This window comes from Vombatus ursinus, unplaced genomic scaffold (assembly GCF_900497805.2).
Source record: "Vombatus ursinus unplaced genomic scaffold, bare-nosed wombat genome assembly UNPS02014798.1, whole genome shotgun sequence".
Lineage (NCBI taxonomy): Eukaryota > Metazoa > Chordata > Mammalia > Diprotodontia > Vombatidae > Vombatus > Vombatus ursinus.
In genome coordinates this window covers 20499048-20519897 of record NW_020954576.1, presented here as the reverse complement: position 1 = coordinate 20519897, position 20850 = coordinate 20499048, and the positions used below count along the sequence as shown (strand labels likewise).

Below are 20850 nucleotides of genomic sequence, written 5' to 3'. Positions count from 1 at the left end.
GAAAGACTTGCATAAACTAATGAAGAGTGAAATGAGCAGAACCAAGAGAATGTTGTATACAGTAACATCAATATTGTGCATAGAATAACTGTTAGTAACTAAGCTCTTCTGAGTATTATAAATATTCAAGTCAATTACAAAGGACCCATGAAAAAAGATGCCACCAACTCCAGAGAAAGGACAGACAAATAAAAGTATCCATAGTATGGTTTTACACCCCACCCCCCTTATCAAATAGTGGCCTTCTCCAGTGTGGGGTGGGGAGGGATGGAGGGATGTAGGAAGGGAGAAAGTTTGAAATTGAAAATGTAACCAAAAAATAGCTTAAAATAAATTACAAAAACCAAGAATTATTGGACTACCTGATCACAGAAACAATCAATAATTTCATTAAAGAGATAACAATGAGACCACATGCCAAAATTTATGAGATGCAGCCAGAGCAATACTTAGGGGAAAATATCTCCAAATGCAATTTTTAAAAAAACCAAAAGAACAAATTAAAAATTCACAATTAAACACCAAATTAAAAATCCTGAAAATAAAAGGAAACATTAATAAAATTGAAAGAAAACTGCTGAATTAATAAATAAAAGTAGAAGTTGGTTTTAAAAATAATAATGAAATAGATAAAGCATTGATTGATTTGATTTAAAAAAAGAAAAAAATCAAATTACCAGCATCAAAAACAAAAAGAGTGAATTCACCACCAATGATGATAAATTAATTATTAAAAACTATTTCCCCCAAATTATATGCCAATAAATCCAACAATCTAAGTGAAATTGATGAGTATTTACAAAACTATAAATTGCTCGGAGTAAAAGAAAGGAAATAGAATACTTAAATAATCTCATTTTAGAAAGATACATTAAACAAGCCATCAATGAGCTCACTAAGGAAAAAAATCGCCAGGACCAGATGGATTCATAAGTGAATCATATCAAACATTTAAAGAACAATTAATTCCAATACCACATAAATATAAAACTATTTGGAAAAATAGGCAAAGAAAGACTCCTTCCAAATTCCTTTTACAACACAATATGGTGCTAATACCTAAACCAGGAAGAGAAAAAATAGAGAAAGAAACTATAGACCAATTTCCCTAATGAATATTGATGTAGAAATTTTAAATAAAATATTGGCAAGGAGATTATAGCACTATATCACAAAGACTATTACCATATGGGATTTATACCAGGAATGCAGGCGTGGTTGAATACTGGGAAAACTATCAGCATAATTGACAACATCCATAACAAAACCAAGAAAAATCACATGATTATCTTAATAGGTGCAGAAAAGGCTTTTGACAAAATAAACACTCATTCTAATCAAAAACACCAGAAAGCATAGGGATAAATGAAGCTCTTCTTAAAATGCTAAGTAGTGTCTATATAAAACCACTAGCAAGCTTTATCTGTAATAAGGATAAACTAGAAACCTTCCCAATAAGATCAGGGTTGAAACAAGGATGCCCACTATCACCACCATTATTCGAATTGTTGTAGAAATGCCAGCTATAGCAGTAAAAGAAGAAAAAGAAATTAAAGGAATCAGAATAGGCATTGAGGAAACAAAACTATCTTCCTTTGTAGATGATATGATAGTATACTTGCAGAATCCTAGAGAATAACTAAGAAACTAGTTGAAATAATTATAAACTTTAGTAAAGTTGTGGAATAGAAAATAAACCAATACAAATTATCAGCATTTCTATATTTTTATCAACAAAGTCCAGCAGCAAGAGATAGAAAGAGAAATTTCCTTTACATTAAAATTCCATTGTAGATGATATAAAGTAGGAGTCTACCTGCCAAGACAAACCCAGAAACTATATGAACACAATTACAAAACACTTTTCACACAAATAAAATTAGAGCTGAATTGGAAAAACATTAATTGCTCATGGGTAGGCTGAGCCAGTATTATAAAAACACGAATTCTACCTAAATTAATTTACTTACTCAGTGCCATATCAATCAAATTACCAAAAAATTATTTTATAGAGCTAGAAAAAATAATAACATAATTCATCTGGAAGAACAGAAGTTCACAATATTAAGAGAATCAATAAAAAAATGTGAAGGAAGTTCATAGCAGATCTCAAACTGTATTACAAATCAGTAATCATCAAAACAATATGGTACTGGCTAAGAGATAGAGTGACAGATCAGTGGAATAGATTAGGTACACAGTACAAGATAGTAAATGACCTAGTAATCTAAGGTTTGATAAACACAAAGATCCCAGCTTTTGGGAGAACTCATTATTTGATAAAAGCTGCTGGGAAAACTGAAAGCAATTTGGCAGAAATAGTTATAGACCAATATCTCACACCATGTATCAAGAAAAGGTCAAAATGGGTACATTATTTAGACATAAAGGGTGATACCAAAAGCAAATTAGGAGAGCATGGAATAATTTACCTGTTAGATCTATGGATAAGGGAAGAATTTATTGCCAGATGAGATAGAGAGCATTACAGGATATAAAATGGATAATTTCGATTGTATTAAATTAAAAAGATTTTGCACAAATATAATCAATACAGCCAAGATTAGAAGGAAAGCAGAAAATTAAGAAATTTTTATTATAGCAAGTCTCTCTGAGAAAGGCCTCATTTCTCAGATATATAGAGAACTGGTCAAATTTATAAAATTAGAGCTGAACTGGAAAAACATTAATTGCTCATGGGTAGGCTGAGCCAGTATTATAAAAACACGAATTCTACCTAAATCAATTTACTTACTCAGTGCCATATCAATCAAATTACCAAAAAATTATTTTATAGAGCTAGAAAAAATAATAACAAAATTCATCTGAAAGAACAGAAGTTCACAATATTAAGAGAATCAATAAAAAAATGTGAAGGAAGTTCATAGCAGTTGCAGATCTCAAACTGTATTACAAATCAGTAATCAATTTTATAAGAATATGAGTAATTCAGTTGATAAATGGTCAAAGGACATGAACAGGCAGTTTGCAGATGAAGAAATGAAAGCTATCTATAATCATAAGAAAAAAAAGCTCTGAATTACTATTGATTGGAGAAATACACATTAAAACAACCCTGAGGTACTACTTCACATCTATATAACAGAAAAGGAAAATGACAAATGTTGGAGGGTATGTAGAAAAATTGGGACACTAATGCACTGTTGGAGTTGTGAACAGATTCAATCATTCTGTAGAGCAAATTGGAATAATGCCCAAAGGGTTATAAAACTATGCATACCCTTTGACCCAGCAATATCACTACTAGGTCCAAAGAGATTAGGAAGAAAAAAAAGGAAAAAGATCTATATGTACAAAAATATTTGTAGCAGCTCATTTTGTGGTGGCAAAGAATTGGAAATTGAGGGGTTGCTGGTCAGTTGGGGAATGGTTAAACAAGTTGTGATATATAATTGTGATAGAATACTATTGTGCTATAAGAAATGATTCAGGGAATGGTTCAGAAAAACCTGGAAAGACTTACATGAACTGATGCTGAGTGAAGAGAGCAGAACCAGGAGAAACAGTTTTACATGTATACAACATGATCGTTTGATAACCAACTTTGAATCATTTAGCTATTTTCAGTAATAAAAAGATCCAAGACAATTCCAAAGAATTAATGATGAAAAATGCTATCCACCACCAGAGAAAGAACTGTTGGAGTCTGAATTTAGATCAAAGCATACTGCTTCTTACTTACTTTCTTTTTTTGGTCTGTATTTTCTTTCATAACATGACTAATACGGAAATACGTTTTGTGTGACTGCACACATATAATTTGTATTAAATTTCTTGCCGTATTAGAGATGGGTAAGGGGATGGAGAGATGGAGTGAATTTGGAACTCAAAATTTTTTTTTAAAATGTTGAAAATTGTTTTTACATGTAATTGGAAAAAATAAAATCTTGAAAGATAAAAAACCCCAAGGAATTTGATATATGTTAGTATCTCCCCTTTATCTCAAGGAATTTTTGAGTAACAATGTCAGAAGCAAATATAAAAAGGGCCATATTTTTAGGGAAAAAATCCTATTATTGCAAAAATTATTTGTTTTCTATAAATTATCAAAAGTTTTAAAATTTTACATTTTTCTAAGTTCTAAGTTTATGTTCCCCTCCTGGATTGTTGCCTTGTTGTGGTGAAGGGGCTTGGATAGCTCAATGAAACAATGAGCTATGCCATGCAGGATTACCCAAGAAGGATAGGACATAGTGGAGAGTTCTGACAAAAGGTGATCCACTGGAGAAGGAAATAGCAAACCACTCCAGTATCTCTGCCAAGAAAACCCCATGGACAGTATCATCCATGGTGTCAGAAAGAGTTGTACACAACTGAACAACTAAACAACAATAAAGTCTGTGTTAGTCAAGCTGCAAGAATAGTGAGGTGGTGCAGTGGATAGAGTGCCAGGCTTGGAGTCAGAAGACTCCTCTTCCAGAGACAATTACTAGCTATGTGATCCTGGGCAAGTCACTTAACCCTGTTTGCTTCAGTTTCCTCATCTGTAAAATGAGTTGGAAAAGGAAATAGCAGACCACTCCAGTATCTTTGCTAAGAAAACCCCAAACAGGGTCACGAAGAGTCAGACGCAATTGAAAAAAGCTACAGTGTAAATGGCTCCCAAAGTAATATTGAGCAGCCCTAGGCTACTCCCCCTCAGACGAATTTTTTTCTATTTAAACTCCCTGTCCCCTTTTCCCTTCTCATATTCGTATTCAGAACGAGAAGGGTTCCTGATGATGACCGAATTAATTTGTTGTTGTTCAATTGTTTCAGTTATGTCCAACTCTTCATGATTCCACATGTGGTTTTCTTGGCAACTATACTAGAGGGGTTTGCCACTTCCTTCTCCAACTCATTTTACAGATGAGGAAAGTGGGGCCAACAGGGTTAAATGACTTGCCCAGGGTCACACAGCTAGTAAGTGTCTGAGGCTGGATTTGAAGTTAGGAAGATGAGTATTCCTGATTCCAAGCCTGGTGCTCTATCCACTGCACCACTTATCACTGAATTCATTTTTAGATCTAGAATGTATTTCATCTCCCATTAAGTCCAATTCCCTCCCACCCCTGCTTTTTTTTTTTTTTACAGATGGAGACCAGAGTTTTAGGTGAAGTGACTTGCTCAGAATCACACGGGTAGTAAGCATCAGTAAAAATGAGATTTGAACCTAGGTGCTTTGATCCCAGAGTCAGTGTTTTAACACTATCATTTAATTTTGTTTATTTTTGTCTTTATGCTTTTTTTTGTATTAGAAAGGAAAAAAGAATAATTACCACAAATTAGAAAAGACTAAGTGTAACTAGAATAATGAATGAATCATATCAGCTTGGAAAGCAGATACTCTGAATAATATTCATGTTATAATACAAGCTCATTAAGGTATCTTACATTTTGGGGGGGGTCTTTTAAATGTGATGTCCCAGTACAAGGTAAGATTAGATCCTCTCAGGGAAAAGAGGTGGAAGAGATGGATGATATTTTCCTCTCTGGTAGGAAAAAAGTTATGATTTTACCTTTACTATCACCATGACTAGAGAAGGGATCCTTTTCATTTTCTGTTTTTGGAAACCAAGGCTCAGAAAGGCCACAGAGCTATTCCCAGAGTTGGGACTATAAAGCAAGTCTTCTGACTCCCATTTCTCATTCCTCTGAACACTGCTGTCTCTTCTCTCCTGCTCACAACATGAGACCTTCCAGTAACATCCACAGACATTGCTTGGCTTTGCAAGCGGTATCACGAACTAAAGTAGGTTCCTGATCGCTGCTCTAAACCAGTCACAGAGGTAAGATACCATAAGACAGAAGAAAAGCAATCTCATTATTTTAGAGTAACACTATTTATGTTCCTTTGCTGCCACTCAGTGGAAAAATGAGAACAAGGAATACCTTGGAGTATTCCATAGGACAGTTCCAATGAAATATACAAATAATGATTTTTGAATTTGACATTATGTGAGAAAAGCTATTAACAGTTCATACTCTTTAACATAGCCATCACATTTCTGGGCATGCACCTCAAGGAAGTAAAAAATGAAAAGACTGATCCTATATATAGCAAAATATTCACAACACTACTTTTTTGGTAGCAAAAAAAGAGGAAACAAAGTAGTGGCCCATTGATTGTAGAATGGTCCAACAAACTTATACAAATGCAATAGAATATTATTGAACTCTAAGAAATGATCAACATTAGGAACTGAGAGAAACATGGAAAGACCTGTATGAATTGATGCAGAGCAAAGAAAGCAGGACCAGGACAACCATATGCACAATGACTAAAATAATGTAAGTTAAAAAGCTCAAAAAGGCAACTGAACCCAGCAATACCACTCCTAGGTAGGTACCCCAAAGAGATCATAAAAAATGGGAAAAGGATCCACATGTACAAAAATATTTATAGCAGCTCTTTTTGTGGTGGCCACAAATTGGAAATTGAAGGGATGCCCGTCAATTGGAGAATGGCTGAACAAGTTGTGGTATATAAATGTAATGGAAATGAGGAGCAGTCAGACTTCAGAAAAACCTGGAAAGACTTACATGCACTGATGCTGAGTGAAGTGAGCAGAACCAAAAGAACATGGTATATAGTAACAGTCATATTGAGAGATGACTAACTTTCATAGACTTAGCTCTTCTCAGCAATGCAAGGACCTAAGACAACTCCAAAAGACTCATGATGGAAAATGCTATCCATACACCAGAGAAAGAACTATGGAGTCTGAATGCAGATTGAAACATACTATTTGATCTCTCTTTTTTGCTTTTGTTGTTTTCTTTTGTTTCTTCTTTCTCGTGGTTCCTCCCATTGGTTCTAATACTTCTTTACAATGTGACAAATGTAAAATATGTTTAACATGAATGTATATGTAGAACTTATATCAGATTGCATGCTATCTTGGGGAGGGGGGGGAGAAGGAAGGCAAGAAAATTGAAAACTCAAAAGCTTATGGAAGTGAATGTTGAAAACTAAAAATAAATTTGAAAAAAGGCAACTGAATTTAGAATAAATGCAATGACCAATACTGAATCATGAGGTCAAAGGAATACAGATAACACACATGGTACATCGGCACAGATACAGTTGCTATATCGGTTGCTTTTGCTCCATTGTGTTTCTCAGTTATAAGGAAGGGTCCTAGGGTGGGGATGAGGGAGGATCAATCAACTAACAAACATTAATGAAATGTTGAGGCAGTTTCTGCTCTCAAGTTTCTGATCTCAAACTGATAATAGCTTACATTTATATAGTGCCTACTATTGTGCCAAGCGTTGTGTTAAGGACTGTACAAATATTATTTCATTTGATCCTCACAACAACTCTGGGAGGTCTGTGCTATTATTATTCTCATTTTACAGTTGAGGAAACTGAGACAGATTGAGGTTAAATAATTTGCCCAGGATACCACAGCTAGTAGAAGTCTGAAGACAGATTTGAACGCAGGGATTCCTGACACCAGGCCCAGTACTCTAACCACTGCACTACCAAGAGGTAGATTTTTAAAAAAATGTGTCTTATATTGCTTTATAGATTTTATGCCAATAGTAAAGAACTTATATATAAAGCTAAGCATGTTTTATGTATTCCAGTAGGGAAGTGATTCCATTATATCAAGATCATATGTTTAGGGTTCATTTTACTAATTTTACTTATTTAAGGTCCTAAAGATGATTTGATATTTTATTTCAAGGTCCTAAAGGTGAACGACAAAAATAATAATTTATGATTTTATAGTGCTTCACGTTTTAACAACTAGCTCACTGGAAAAAATATATATGAATATACATGTCACATTTTAAAGTTTAATCTTCATTATTAACATTTTCTCCATCACTTCCTTAAGTCTAGATGATCAAAAAGAAGCCCTAATCTGCTGTGTTTCCTGATTTCTGAGCATTTGCTCATAATAAAAATTTAAGAATTCACTATTTCAAGCAAGTGAGAGTTGACTCCAGCACATCCCTGTTTCATCTATGTATAATTTCTTATTATCACAACCATTGTGCTAGGTATAGCATACCTTTATGCTTGAAATTAGAGAAAAAAAACAAGTGTGATGACTTTGGGCCCTTCTGCAAAGATGTGGAAAGTCTTCCTATCTTACTTCAATTGCTCTTTACACATATATATATATATATATGTATATATATGTATGTATGTATGTTATGTATGTATGTATGTGTATATAATCAGTCCAACTGGACCAGCACCATTTTAGAACTATGGTTTAGGACTGAGTAAAACATTGAGTAAGTATAAGAATGGAAATACTGAAGTCAGGGGGCAGCTAGGTGGCACAGTGGATAAAGCACCGGCCCTGAAGTCAAGAGGACCTGAGTTCAAATCTGGCCTCAGATCAAACACTTGACACTTACTAGCTGTGTGACTCTGGGCAAGTCACTTAACCCCACTAGTCTTAAAAAAAAAAGAAATACTAAAGTTCTTTTCAGTGTGGCTGAAAGCCAATCATTATCCACATCTATAAAAATATTTCTAGTTAAACCATCGTTCTTATGGCTTGCCACTAACCTAAACCTTTCAGTCATAATCTGAAGAGACAGCTAGCTATATTTTATCTAATACAGGCATATCCTAATAAGGATATGCAGTCACTTGCTTTTAAAATTTTATCCTGTGATGCAAAATGAAGGAAATTTCCCTTCTCTAGATAGAATATTGTATCCCAAGCTATTGAACTTGGAATAAACAAGGTTATCACTGAGGCTGGTGTTGCCTAGATAATTCCCTGTCTCTGGAAAGATGTCCTGATTCTAGGATCATGATACCTAAGAAATCTGCCTTGTTTGGCCTAATTCCAGGCTCCCAAACTTGGGATTGCCTTTAAAGCAACTCCAAATCTAGTATTGCCCAGAAAACTCCCAACCTCTAATTAGGAGGCTAGAGTTCATGAATGACTTTGTCCAGAGACTCTCCTCTCAAAACACGTTATTCTTTGAGGTCAGTCTGACAGCTTGAAACACCAGAACCCTGTAGGCAGTTGTCAAGACTTTTTCTTCCACTTCCTGCATGCCTCCACTCAATGGGAAGTCACTAGACTGAGAAGTTGGGGGGGCGAGTAAATTCCTTCCAACCCTTACTATACCTCTAGTTCTAGTACCAGAATCACATAGATTTCTCTTGTAGGGAGGCAGGATATTTGGGCTAGTTAAACTTAGGCTCATAAAGAACCAGTGATTTGGGCAGCTAGGTAGTGCAGCAGATAGAGCACCAGCCCTGGAGTCAGGAGGACCTGAGTTCAAATCTGACCTCAGACACATAACACTTACTAGTTGTGTGACTCTGGGCAAGTCACTTAACTCCAGTTGCCTTGCAAAAACAAAACAAAAAAAAAACGCAGTGATTTTTATTGCTGAATGATGGATATGATGCACAATAAGTGTAGGAAGGTGGATCCTGCCTGCCCCACTTAGCTCACTCCTATTTAAATGAGGCAGGCAGAATGCACATTCTTGCTTTGTTGGTTTAGCCTTCCACACAGCTCCTGAGAATGTTGCTTGCTGTTGTTTTTGCAGGGAGCAGGGAAGAAGGAAAGAGTTTTCAAAATGGGCTTTGGAAACACAGACTCATAATCAAAAATCAATTTTCTAACCCCAAGTCAAATAGTTGCCTAGGACCAAGGATTTAATTCAACACTAGACAAAAAACCTAGAATGCACTCTCTCCTCATTGCTATCTTTTGGAATTCCTAGATTCCTTCAAAACTCAGCTCAAGATCTACCTCCAACATAAGGCCTTTTCTGATATCCCCAGCTGCTAGTGACATCCCCCCAAAACTATCATTTTTAATGTTCTATGTGTTTTATGTCTGTTATCTTTTTAAAAATTAACCATGTCACTCCATCATCCTTCCGTCACTCAGCTTCATTACCCTCAAGTTATCTTACATTTTCCTAATCTCTCACAGTCACTAAATTCCTGTGTTTTATCAATTTGACCCTGATGACATTTCTCACATCTGTCCCTTTTTCTTGCCTTGTCTGACTTCTCCCCTAGTTCAGGCCTTTATCTTCTTCCGTAAAGACTACTGCTACAGCCTCCTAATTAGAAACATAGCTTCTGGTCTCCAACCTTCTCCAATTCATCCTCCACAGAGCTGCCAAAATATGCTTCCTAAATAATAAATCTGACAGTGCCACTACCCTCCTTAAGCACTTTCAATGGCTGCCTGTTACCATGGTAGCACATTTAAACTCTGGGCTTACTGTCCCCAGCCCCATTCTCACTACCAGGCTGGGTCCCTAGAAGCTAGCTACCAAGTCCTCTCAGGTCTCTGGGAGAATCCCTAAAGGGTTGGGACTGGTCATTTCAAATGCTATAGATCGTGAGCCCCTGCCCATGCGTTGTCATGATTATTGGTTTTTTTAATTAGTCATCCAGAATTAATTAGCTTTTACAAAGGGATATTTATTAATATGGTATAGTAAGAATAGTTGGTACAAGTCATACCTCTTCCTCCCGCTCTCCCATTAAAAGTCTGTGACACGCTCTTCTACCAGTGTACACAAAGTCAAAAGGAAACTGAGAGAGTAAGTGTGGCAAACAGGTAACTCACAGACCCTGGAAGTCCTCGGGATGTTCACTTTCAATATAGTGTAGTTTTTCTGCTATGCTTTTTTGTAGACACTTGAATTAGTTTCTTCATCTCATCCAGTCTGTCCTTGGCTACAGGTGCAGTCACGGTATCAGTTATTTCAGTGAAGCTGTTAGAATGCCCAGAGAAAAGTCCAGATCCTCTGCATCTTTCCCTCCAAATCCCAGGCTCCTCTGGCCAAGGTAGGAGGAGGGGAAGAAACCAAAGTCCAGGGCTTTGCTTCTCTTCCCTTAATCATTCCTTCTCTAGGTGGTGGAGTATAGGCTGGGACCCAGCTGAACTTTCCCAGTATTCCCCCATAAGTAACTTTGAAATAATGCCTCAAACAAAATTCTGGAGGAACAAAGTCAATAAAAGTTCATAGGGAGACATGTTTATGTTTTTTTCCCCAGCCTAAGACAATTTAGGAAGTCTGCAGGAGAGGATTGTGACAGTGGGGTAGGCACAGGTGTAGAGTGGGCCAGGAGCACCAGTAGTGTGCTTTGGAGGCAGCAGCAGCTTCAGGAGCTCTCAGCCCAGAGATGGTAAGGGGGTCAGATAACTAAGGGGACTCTCTGCTGGCACTGGGTGCAGCTGGTGATGATTGGCAACTATATTGCCTGTAAGCAGTTATGGGTTACAGTTCAGGATGTAGAGGAGCACTTGTGACTGGTCACAAGGGAGCAGGAGCCCTGGTCACAGTTTCAGGACCAAGAGGAGTGCTAGCATTTGTGGCTACAGGTGACCAGGGGCCCTTCCTGGGTAAAGACCAGAGCACAGACCAGGAAAGCAGTGACCACAACTCCCCCAGGATAACACCACTTTGGAAACACTGAAAACTTGCAGGACCCCAGAACTAGCCCTGAAAACAGTAGCACAAAAAAGCCTGAATCTTGGCACAGTGCCTCCTCAACCCCAGGTAAGCAGGGTCCAACTTTAGCATAAAGTTCAAAGTGAAGAAATAAGCTGTGAAAATAAGCAAACAATCATAAAAAGAACTTGACCAATAAAAAGTTACTATGGTGGCAGGGAAGACCAAGACATAAACTTAGAAGAAGGCAACAATGTAAAAACAGCTACAAGCAAAGGCTCAAAAAAAATGTTAATTAGACACAAGGCCAACAAGAATTCCTGGAAGTGTTAAAGAAAGAGATAAAAATAGCAGAGGAAAAGTTGGGAAAAGAAATGAGAGTGATACAAGAAAATTATGAATAGAGAATTAACAGCTTGGTAAAAGCAGCACAAAAAATAGTGAAGAAAATAACATCTTAAAAACAGAATGGGCTTAATGATAAAAGAGGTACAAAAATTCACTGAAGACATGAACTTTAAAAAGCAAAATTGGCCAAAGGGAAAAATAGGTACAAAGTTCACTGAAGAAAAGAATTACTTAAAAATTAAAAAGTCCAAAGAATGAAAGAAATAGAAGAAAATGTGAAATATTTCATTGGGAAAAAAACTGACCTGATAAATAGATTGAGGAGAGAGAAGATGATACAAATTACTTCTAAGAACTTTATCATTATTAGTTAGAAGTTAGAAGGAGTTTACATAAACAGGAGGCATGGGAATGAGTTGATTGTGTTGGGATGATCTTCAAAATAAAAAATGTAGGGGTGAGAAAGGGGATGCACTGGGAGAAGGGGGAGAGTTGGAACAGGGAAAATTTTCTTACATATAAGAGGTGCACTTGGAAGAGCTTTTATAGTAAAGGGGGAAATGAGGGTGGTGGTGGCAGGAAATGCTTGAACCTCACTCTCATCAGAATTAGTTCAAAGAGGGAAGAAACACACACACACACACTCAGTTGGGTATAGAAATTTATCTTGCTCAAAAGGGAAACGGGGAGGAGGATAAAAAATATGGAAGGGGGATGATATAAGGGAGGCAATAGTCAGAAGTAAAACAACTTCTAAGGAGGAACAGGATCAAAAGAGAGAGAAAGATAAACAGAAGAAAATAGGATGGAGGGAAATACACAGTAATCATAACTGTGAATGGGATGAAACTCATCCATAAAATGGAAGTGGATAGCAGAATGGATTAGAAAACAGAATCCAACAATATCAATATATTGTGTACAAAAGACACACTTGAAACAAAAAGACATACACATAGTTAAAATAAAAGGGTGGAGCAGAATCTATTATACTTCAGCTGAAGTAAAAAAAGACAGGGGTAGCAATCATGATCTCTGACAAAGCAAAACCAAAACCAGACCTAATTAAAAGAGATAATCAGGGAAACCATAGACAATGCAGTAATATCAAAAAAATTTATAGCAACTTTCCCTGATAAAGGCCTCATTTCTCAAGTTTACAGGGTATTGAGTCAGATTTATAAAAATAAGAGCCATTCTCTAATTGATAAATAGTCAAAGAATATGAGCAGGCAGTTTTCAGAAGAAATAAAAGAACAGTGTGAACTGATGCAAAGTGAGAACCTAGAGATCATTGTGCAAACAGCAATGTTGTAATGACAATCAACTGTGAAAGACTTGACTACTCTGATCAATACAGCAATCCAAGACAATTACAAAAGACTTATGTGAAAACATGCTAACCATCTCCAGAGAGAGAACTGACGAACACTGAGTGTAAACTGAGGTATGATTTTTTGTTTTCTTCATTATTATTATAATAATTTTGCTTTTTTGTGACATGGCTAATACAGAAATATATTTTGCATGATTTCACATGTATAATTGATATAATTTTGTTTGCACTCTCAGTGGGTAGAGGAGGGGTGGGAGAGAAACAATCTGGAACTCAAAAATTCAAAAGAAAAGTGTTAAAAATAAATGAATAATTTTTTTAAAAAGAAGAAAAATTCCTTCTCTGGGGTTTAGCTGGGATATCTCCTCTTTGGTGCTGCACCCTTGAATCTCTGATTCCAACTTGCTCTATTGTTTTATACAGGACCAAGAGGATGTGACCAAGTCCCTCAACCAATATGAACAGACATCCTGTCATACCTAGCTAGGGAGGTATTCATGCTTAGTGAGAAAGTGATGTGTGTTCACACTTGACAAATCATACTGTGGCATTCTATCACCCACTTTAAGCAGAGTGATCTAATTGTCTAGCCTTCATAATATAACTACAGACTACACTTCCAGGCTTATTGCTCTGTATTTCCCCTAACACTAACACTTTAACCTACCTAACAGTGGGAGTGTGAGACAATCAGACAAGTCTTTGGATAAATTTGGGAATCTTTTGAGGCAAGGGACATCTAATTACAACCACTATTGTGTGAAACATGTCTTTCAGCATGGATTCCTTCTCTCAATATTACATCATCAACTCCAAATTTGAACCCTTCATGTTCAACCACTACTATTTTAGTGAGGTTTGGGAAGACTGATTCCTTAATGGGTAGAGAGAAGGTTCTCAGGAGCTAGTTATGGGAGTTTCTGGGAGATGTAGTCCTAAAGAGACACTGCTGTTTCTTCCTGTCCTTGGGGTAGGTAGTGTGTAAAGAGAAAGAGAGAGAAAGGGGAGGAGAGAGGAGGGGGAGGAAAGAAAGATACAGGAAGGAGAGAGAGAGAGAGAGAAAAAGAGATAGAGAGAGAGAAATGGGGAAAGGGAGGCAGAGGAAAGACAAAGAGTGAGAGAGATAGTATGTATATGGATGCACAGGTTTGAGAATAGATTGTTTGATGGAGAATTTGGTGAATTGAGCAAGAAAGTGTGAGGAGAGGAAATGAACACTGAGTAAAAGAGAGACAGTTCTCTTTGGCTAGTATAGGGAGTGACCAGTCTCTACTATGGCCACCACTACTTTTGTCCAAGACTAGATGGCAATACTAGAGCAAGGAGCATGCCTGATCAGTGACAAACTTTCCCCTGACTTAGAATTCATGCAAATGGTGAGATGCCTCTTCTACCTTTCTGTCCAAGAAGGCAATATGTCTAATCCAAAATTGCTTTAAGTTCATCTGTAATTCTGAATTACTCTGTGGTAAAATATCATCAATCATAACTGCTTTTGATTTTTGCATTTCATGATTTGTGGCTGGTTTTATTATCATTGGTGAGAGCAAATCATTGATAAATTTTGATACTGATTTGGGCCTGGGAGTGATATGAAGAATGATATTGATTTACTAATTTTAATAAATGTCCCAGAATGGATAAAGATAAGTTTTTAGCAATTATCATTGCTGTCTGAGAGGAGATTGGGCTGTCAGGTAACATTAACTTTTCCATTATTTCTCCTTCTGTCTTCAGGTATGCATAGAGAAATCTCTTGGTAGGGCTGGGGTCAAGGGCTGTCATTCAAGAAAAGGTAGGTAGGGAGGAGAGGAGAAAAGGAGTGTTTAGACCAGGCTGACCGGGGATGGGGGTCAGAAGAGGGAGTAGCCTCCCTTTCATTTTTGCCTTCAACCAAATCTCCAAACTCTCAGAGCACAAATGCTACGTTATGTAACTAACCACAGGCAAACTTGACAATTCACTCTGTGCTGTATATGTATAAAGAAGTTTGACTCCTCCTGATTGACTGAAAGAAGCAGAGAAGGAAAGAGAGACCTCAAGGGAAGGTGTGGGTTTTGAATGTTGAATGGGAGGATGACTCTCCCCTAGATCCCTCCCACCACATTGTAAGCATGATTGTTGTTTGTCCTTCATTCTTGAAGAGGACCAGTGCCACCAGGAAGGTGATGTCTTGACTTTCAAGTAAATTGGATTTAAGTGAGGAAAGGCTGTGCAAAGTCACCAGCTTCACTCTTTCCTCCAGAGCCATCTGGGTCCAGTGGCAAGACATAGATCAGGACAACTGGAGATGGCCCTGGATGTAGTGGGAGACCTTGGCCTTTTTAAGCTAAGGTCTTTCCCAGGTTACAGTTTGTCTGAGGCAACACCCATTCACTGATTAAGGCTAGGTAAGAAATGAGGCAAAAAATGACTCCTTTTATAGGAAGAGTTGGCAACCTGATATATTCCTTGATTCTCAGTACTAAACTCCTAGATAATGTTAAGAGTCAACTTCTTGTGTAAGATTCTTCAAACAGCTGAACTGAGAGTTCATCTCTCTCTCAGATTGTAGAGCTCATCATGAAAATCTATCTAGTTTTAGTTTCATTGAATAAAAAAACAATTTTGCATTTGAAATATTTAAGTAAAATACCCTTCTTGCTTAGTGATTTCTGGAGGGTAAACTTGATGAGAGATTATTGACACAATCATAGGTTCTTGTCCCATACTGAGAAACTGCATACTAAGTGACTTGGAATTCTGTGAAAATAAAGAAAAAACTTTTGATTACCATGTATTTTTATTTCAGATTATAACTTAAACTTCTAAAATTTCAGTGTTACATAAAAGGTCCCATAAGAAAATATTTTTAAAACAATAGACATTAACATAAAAGCATATACTTGAAAATGCTAATTTGGGAATAAATTAAATTAATTTACAGTTGATTTCATCAACAACAAGTAAAAAGAATGAATTTAATATTTTTACTAGAAATTACTAAGCTTTTGTGTATTTCAGAGATGTAGGTTTGTTGTTTTCTTAGCCTGTTTCTCCTACTCAAAGTAATTAGATGGAAAGAAGCCCTGGGTCGATTGAGTCATAAGTAATGCTTGTGATGGGATGCTTCACATCCTAACCAAACATCCAAACAAAGTTTTTTGCTTATTTACTAAAGTAAGCAATAAATAGGGTTTTTTTTAAGGTGGTTAAAAACTAGAATATTGGCTGAACAGAGAAATGATTAAAGACTTTGAATATGAAAGAGAGAAGGAAACAGAAAGAGGAATGAGGGTTGGCCCTACAAGAAGAGAAGCTAGCTGAATGGAAGAAGCACATGCCTTTTAGCTTGATTCTATTAGGATTATATATTTAGATGTAGAAGGAAGATTAGAGGTCATCTAATCTAGAGGTGTCCAAAGTAGAATGTACATACATCCAAGGGTCATGGGATGATGGATGGGGATGTGTAATCAAGTAATTGAAGGATTGGAAGATGCACTGAATCCCACACTTGCTCCAACAGACAATGGTGGAGCTTGTCTTCCACACAACCCCACCACCTTCTTCACCCAACATCACCCAATGCCCCCCAACTTTGTCCCCTCCCATTGCTGTCCTCCCCCTACTATGCAAGCTCCTAATCTCTCTCATTCCATACCAGGCATTGCCTTTGGGGTGGTTATAACCTAACTGCATTTCTGATACTTATGCAAGAGTTGCCTTTGGGGAAATCTTTTCCTGTCGTCCCAGCATATACATATACTCATATATAGCATCCTCTCCTTGCCAAATCATTTTCTGACTATGGCGGGTGAACCGTGGCTGGTGACACATGATGGGCATGAACCTCCATTTTTCTTTTTGGTGGGACAGTATGAGGCAACAGGATGAGGAAGTGTAGATGACTTGTAATTTGCATTGAAGAACTCACTACCTTTTTCTCCAAGCCTATTCTTCCTTATTACCTTCCCTACTAAAAATTCCCTGTTCCTGTCTAGGGCACTACTATTCTTCCAGTCTCCCAGGTTTATATCCTGGGAGTCATCTTAGATCTCTCCCTCATCCCACCTATCCAATTAGTTGCTAACTCTTGTAATTTCTACTTCCATAAAATCTCTTCCATCCATCTCCCTTCTCTCTACTCTCACAGCCACCACCCAGTTCAGGCTCTCATGATCTTTTGCCTGACCTACTGAAATAAACTCCTAGTCAATTGCCCTGCCTTAAGTTTCTCCTCTCTCCAATACTTCCTTCATACAGTTGCCAAGGTGATTTTTTCCTTGGAGTTCAGGCCTTTATTCTCCTACCCAATAAACTCCTGTGGTCCCTGTTGACTCTAAGATTAAATATAAAGTCTCTGTTTGGCATTTACAGCCCTTCACAATTTGGTTCCAACTTATTTCTCCAGCCTTAATATACATAATAATATGTATATAATTAATATCTATAAATATATATAATTAATATATATATAAATATAGAACATTCCCCTTCCTACTTTCTATGGACCAGCCAAACTGACCATTTTGCTGGTCCCCATACAAGACATCATTTTTCCATTCCTGTGTCTTTGCTTTGGTTTTCTCCTATGCTTGGAGTGTGTTTATGGTAAAAATTTCTATACGGAGAAACATTAATTTTGATGTAAAGCTGTTATGTTCACTGACTGTTATGATCTATTATTTTATTTTGCATTTTTTATATGGCATTATAGCCATTTGAATGGCTATATTGATCAAATCAACCAGATAATTAAACACTAACAATTACTATTTATAAATCTACCCTAATCCCTCAGGATTAACACAGGAAATTTTAAAAAGCAAAATAATTACACCTGCTTCTAATTTAATCTAGCTTATAGTCTCTGTGCAAGAAGCAGTTAGTAAAATCAGAAGGGGAATCACCGTGGCAATCTCCTGCTCACACAGAGGCCTTCTGGTTATCTCTTAATAAAATGCTTCAAAGAGTTACTGAAATTGAAAATGTTAAGCATTCTTTCTTTTACAAAAAGAAATGCTCCAAATTTGCCGACTTTTTCTATAATGACAAGTAGCTATCAGTAGTACGCTGCCTACCATATATCTATATATCTATATCAATCTCTCTATAACCATCCATCAAATAAGCACACAATATATTCTTTCAAGGCATAGGCACGTGCATATACATTTGTATATATGTATATAGATATGTATGTATACACACATATATCTCAAAATATAAGGGCTGGGATTGGGTAGAAGAGGAATGTTATGATCTAGGTACTGGATTCATGGAAAAAGGAGGGAGAATGACTTGGAGGCCAGTAGATAACTGAGATAAACGTAACCAGGATCTAGATAGGACTCAAGGGAACCTTAAAGAAGCAAAGGTTCTCAATTAGCAGAAAGAGATTCTGCAGATGTCAGTGTGGAGCAAGGAAGATATTTACTCTACTTCCTGGGTAAGGGAGAGATAAAAATGAGGAAATTACATCCAGGAATGTTAGAGAGGATGGCCTGGGATGAGGTCCTTTCTAAGGAGAAGTCAAAGGGTGGAAGGAATGCATGAGAAAAAGTTCTTAGATGAAAGGAATTGAATCTTCTTAGAATCTTGGAACTTCTCAGAATCACCAGTTTTCCTCAAAATTCTGTTCCTAATTCCCTGAATTTCTTTTTTCCACCGTACTCCAGAAGCCTCCTTACTTGGGATCAAGATTACAATAGAGATGAAGAACAGGTTCAACAGGAAGGATACAATGGGAGGATAGAAATTCAGGAAATTGTGACCTTAGAAATTTAGAATTCAAGATCTTAGAGGTGGGAACAATTTTCAGTGATGGTTAAGTCTAAGAGGTTACCACTATTGGTGGTAGCAAGATATGACAGAGATAGAGGTCATGATGAACTGAGAGGCTAGTATTAGAGGGGCCACCCATGTGAATATTGGTGTGACAAAGAAAACCACGAGCCTGGTATGAAGGGATATGGCATCATCAGGGATACACCAGGTTTCATTTAGATTGAAGAGGAAGGAGTACAGGAAGAAGAGATTGAGGACAAAGATCAGCTTGCAAACAGCAAAGCAGGAATTCTAGAGGGTCCAGTGGAAGGAAACTGAGTTTAAGCAGATGGAGGTGACAGTATGAGTAAGGAGAGCAAGAGGAAGGACTTTTCACCTAGGTGGGCAGGCATTTTGGATGACAGAAATTAGAGCAACAGGATTAACCACAAACAGGGTAGTTGCAGTCCCTAATCAGCAGAAGGTTAGAAGTACAGGGCAAATGGTCACTTGTCAGGGAAGCCTCAGAGAAGATTCTTGCCACTGACTGCTAAACAAGACTAGACAATCTTTTTGGTTGTATCCAACTAAAACATATTGCCATTCTGATTCACTTCAGGACCAGCCCATATAGATATGTTAACTGTTAATAAAATGGTTTCAGGGAAAACAAAAAGGATACTTATTAAGCATTTCTGAGAAATGTTTGACAATTTTTGGAAATCTGGTTCATTTTTGGGGGGGAAGCACATTAGCCAGGTACTTATAAATTACACAAAAACCAAAAATTGTGTTGATGTATTTTGTCACCCCAGTGTACCTCAGCGTAGCTCAGATCTACTGCTCAGAGAGTGTTTTTTCATTCTTTGTATGAATAAGAATTTCTTAGCATATCTATAGCAATTGCAAGGTAATTATATTTATGAAAGTGTTATAAAGAATGCTTCCACTTACAAGTGAAGGATTTGATGCATTGGAGGCCAACTCCTCAGGACTTGCATTTTCTGGATCATATACCCAAATCTGTATGCTCTACAAAGTATAAGATAGATTTTGATATTTTTTAAAAATTCCATTGGTATTCTGACCCCACCCCCCCAAACTCAACTAAATAAATAACAAACATAATAGGGATAGAGAATAGATTGAATGCACATTGAAGCATACTATTTTTTCTTCTGTTTTGCTTTTTCTTTCTCATGGTTTTTCCCTTTTCTTCTGATTCTTCTTTCACAGCACAACTAATGTGGAAATGTGTTTAATATGATTGTATATGTATAGCCGATATCAGTTGGCTTGCCATCTTGGGAGAAGGAAGGGGAGGAAAGGATAAAAAAATTTGGAATTCAAAATCTTATAAAAGTGAATATTGAAAACTATCTTTACATGAAATTGAAAAAATAAAATACTATGAAGTAGAAAAATAAAAATATTAATTACCCAGAAAAATAAAATAAATTTTTGTTGTTATCTTTGTATGCTTTTTGTTATAAAATTATAATTTTTATTTGCTATCTTTTATTGCTCTTTTGTTTTCATTTATTATTTTATTTTCCCCAATTACATGTAAAAACAATTTTTAACATTCATTTTTAAAAATTTTGAGTTCCAAATTCTCTCCCTCAATGAGAAAGCAAGCAATTTGATATAGGTTATATGTGTGCAGTCATGCTAAACATATTTCCACATTAGTCACGTTGTGAAAGAAAACACAAATTGAAAAGAGACCAAAAAAAATTTAAAAAGTTAAAAAAAAAGTAAGCTTCAATATACATTCAGACTCTCTAAGTTCTTTTTTCTGGAGAAGGATAATATCATCCTAAGTCATTGCATTACTGAGAATAGCCAAGTCATTCACAGTTGATCGTTGTACAATTGCTGGTACTGTGTTCTGCTCATTTCACTTCACATTAGTTCATATATGTCTTTCCAGGTTTTTCTGAGAGCATCCTGCTCATCATTTCATATGGTATAATAGTATTCCATCAAAATGATATACCAGAAATTGTTTA

General features: G+C 36.6%; 1 protein-coding gene across 1 annotated transcript in view; it reads right to left on the bottom strand.

The window, feature by feature from the left end:
• Positions 1 to 20850, bottom strand: part of LOC114050108 (cation channel sperm-associated protein subunit epsilon-like) — a 190545-nt gene that overhangs the window by 139031 nt on the left and 30664 nt on the right. Inside the window, exons 3-4 of the mRNA XM_027871681.1 lie at positions 19793 to 19870; positions 15726 to 15832 (exon numbers count right to left, since the gene is read on the bottom strand). Coding sequence (XP_027727482.1) covers positions 15726 to 15832; positions 19793 to 19870 — 185 coding nt within the window. The remainder of the gene's footprint in view (positions 1 to 15725; positions 15833 to 19792; positions 19871 to 20850) is intronic.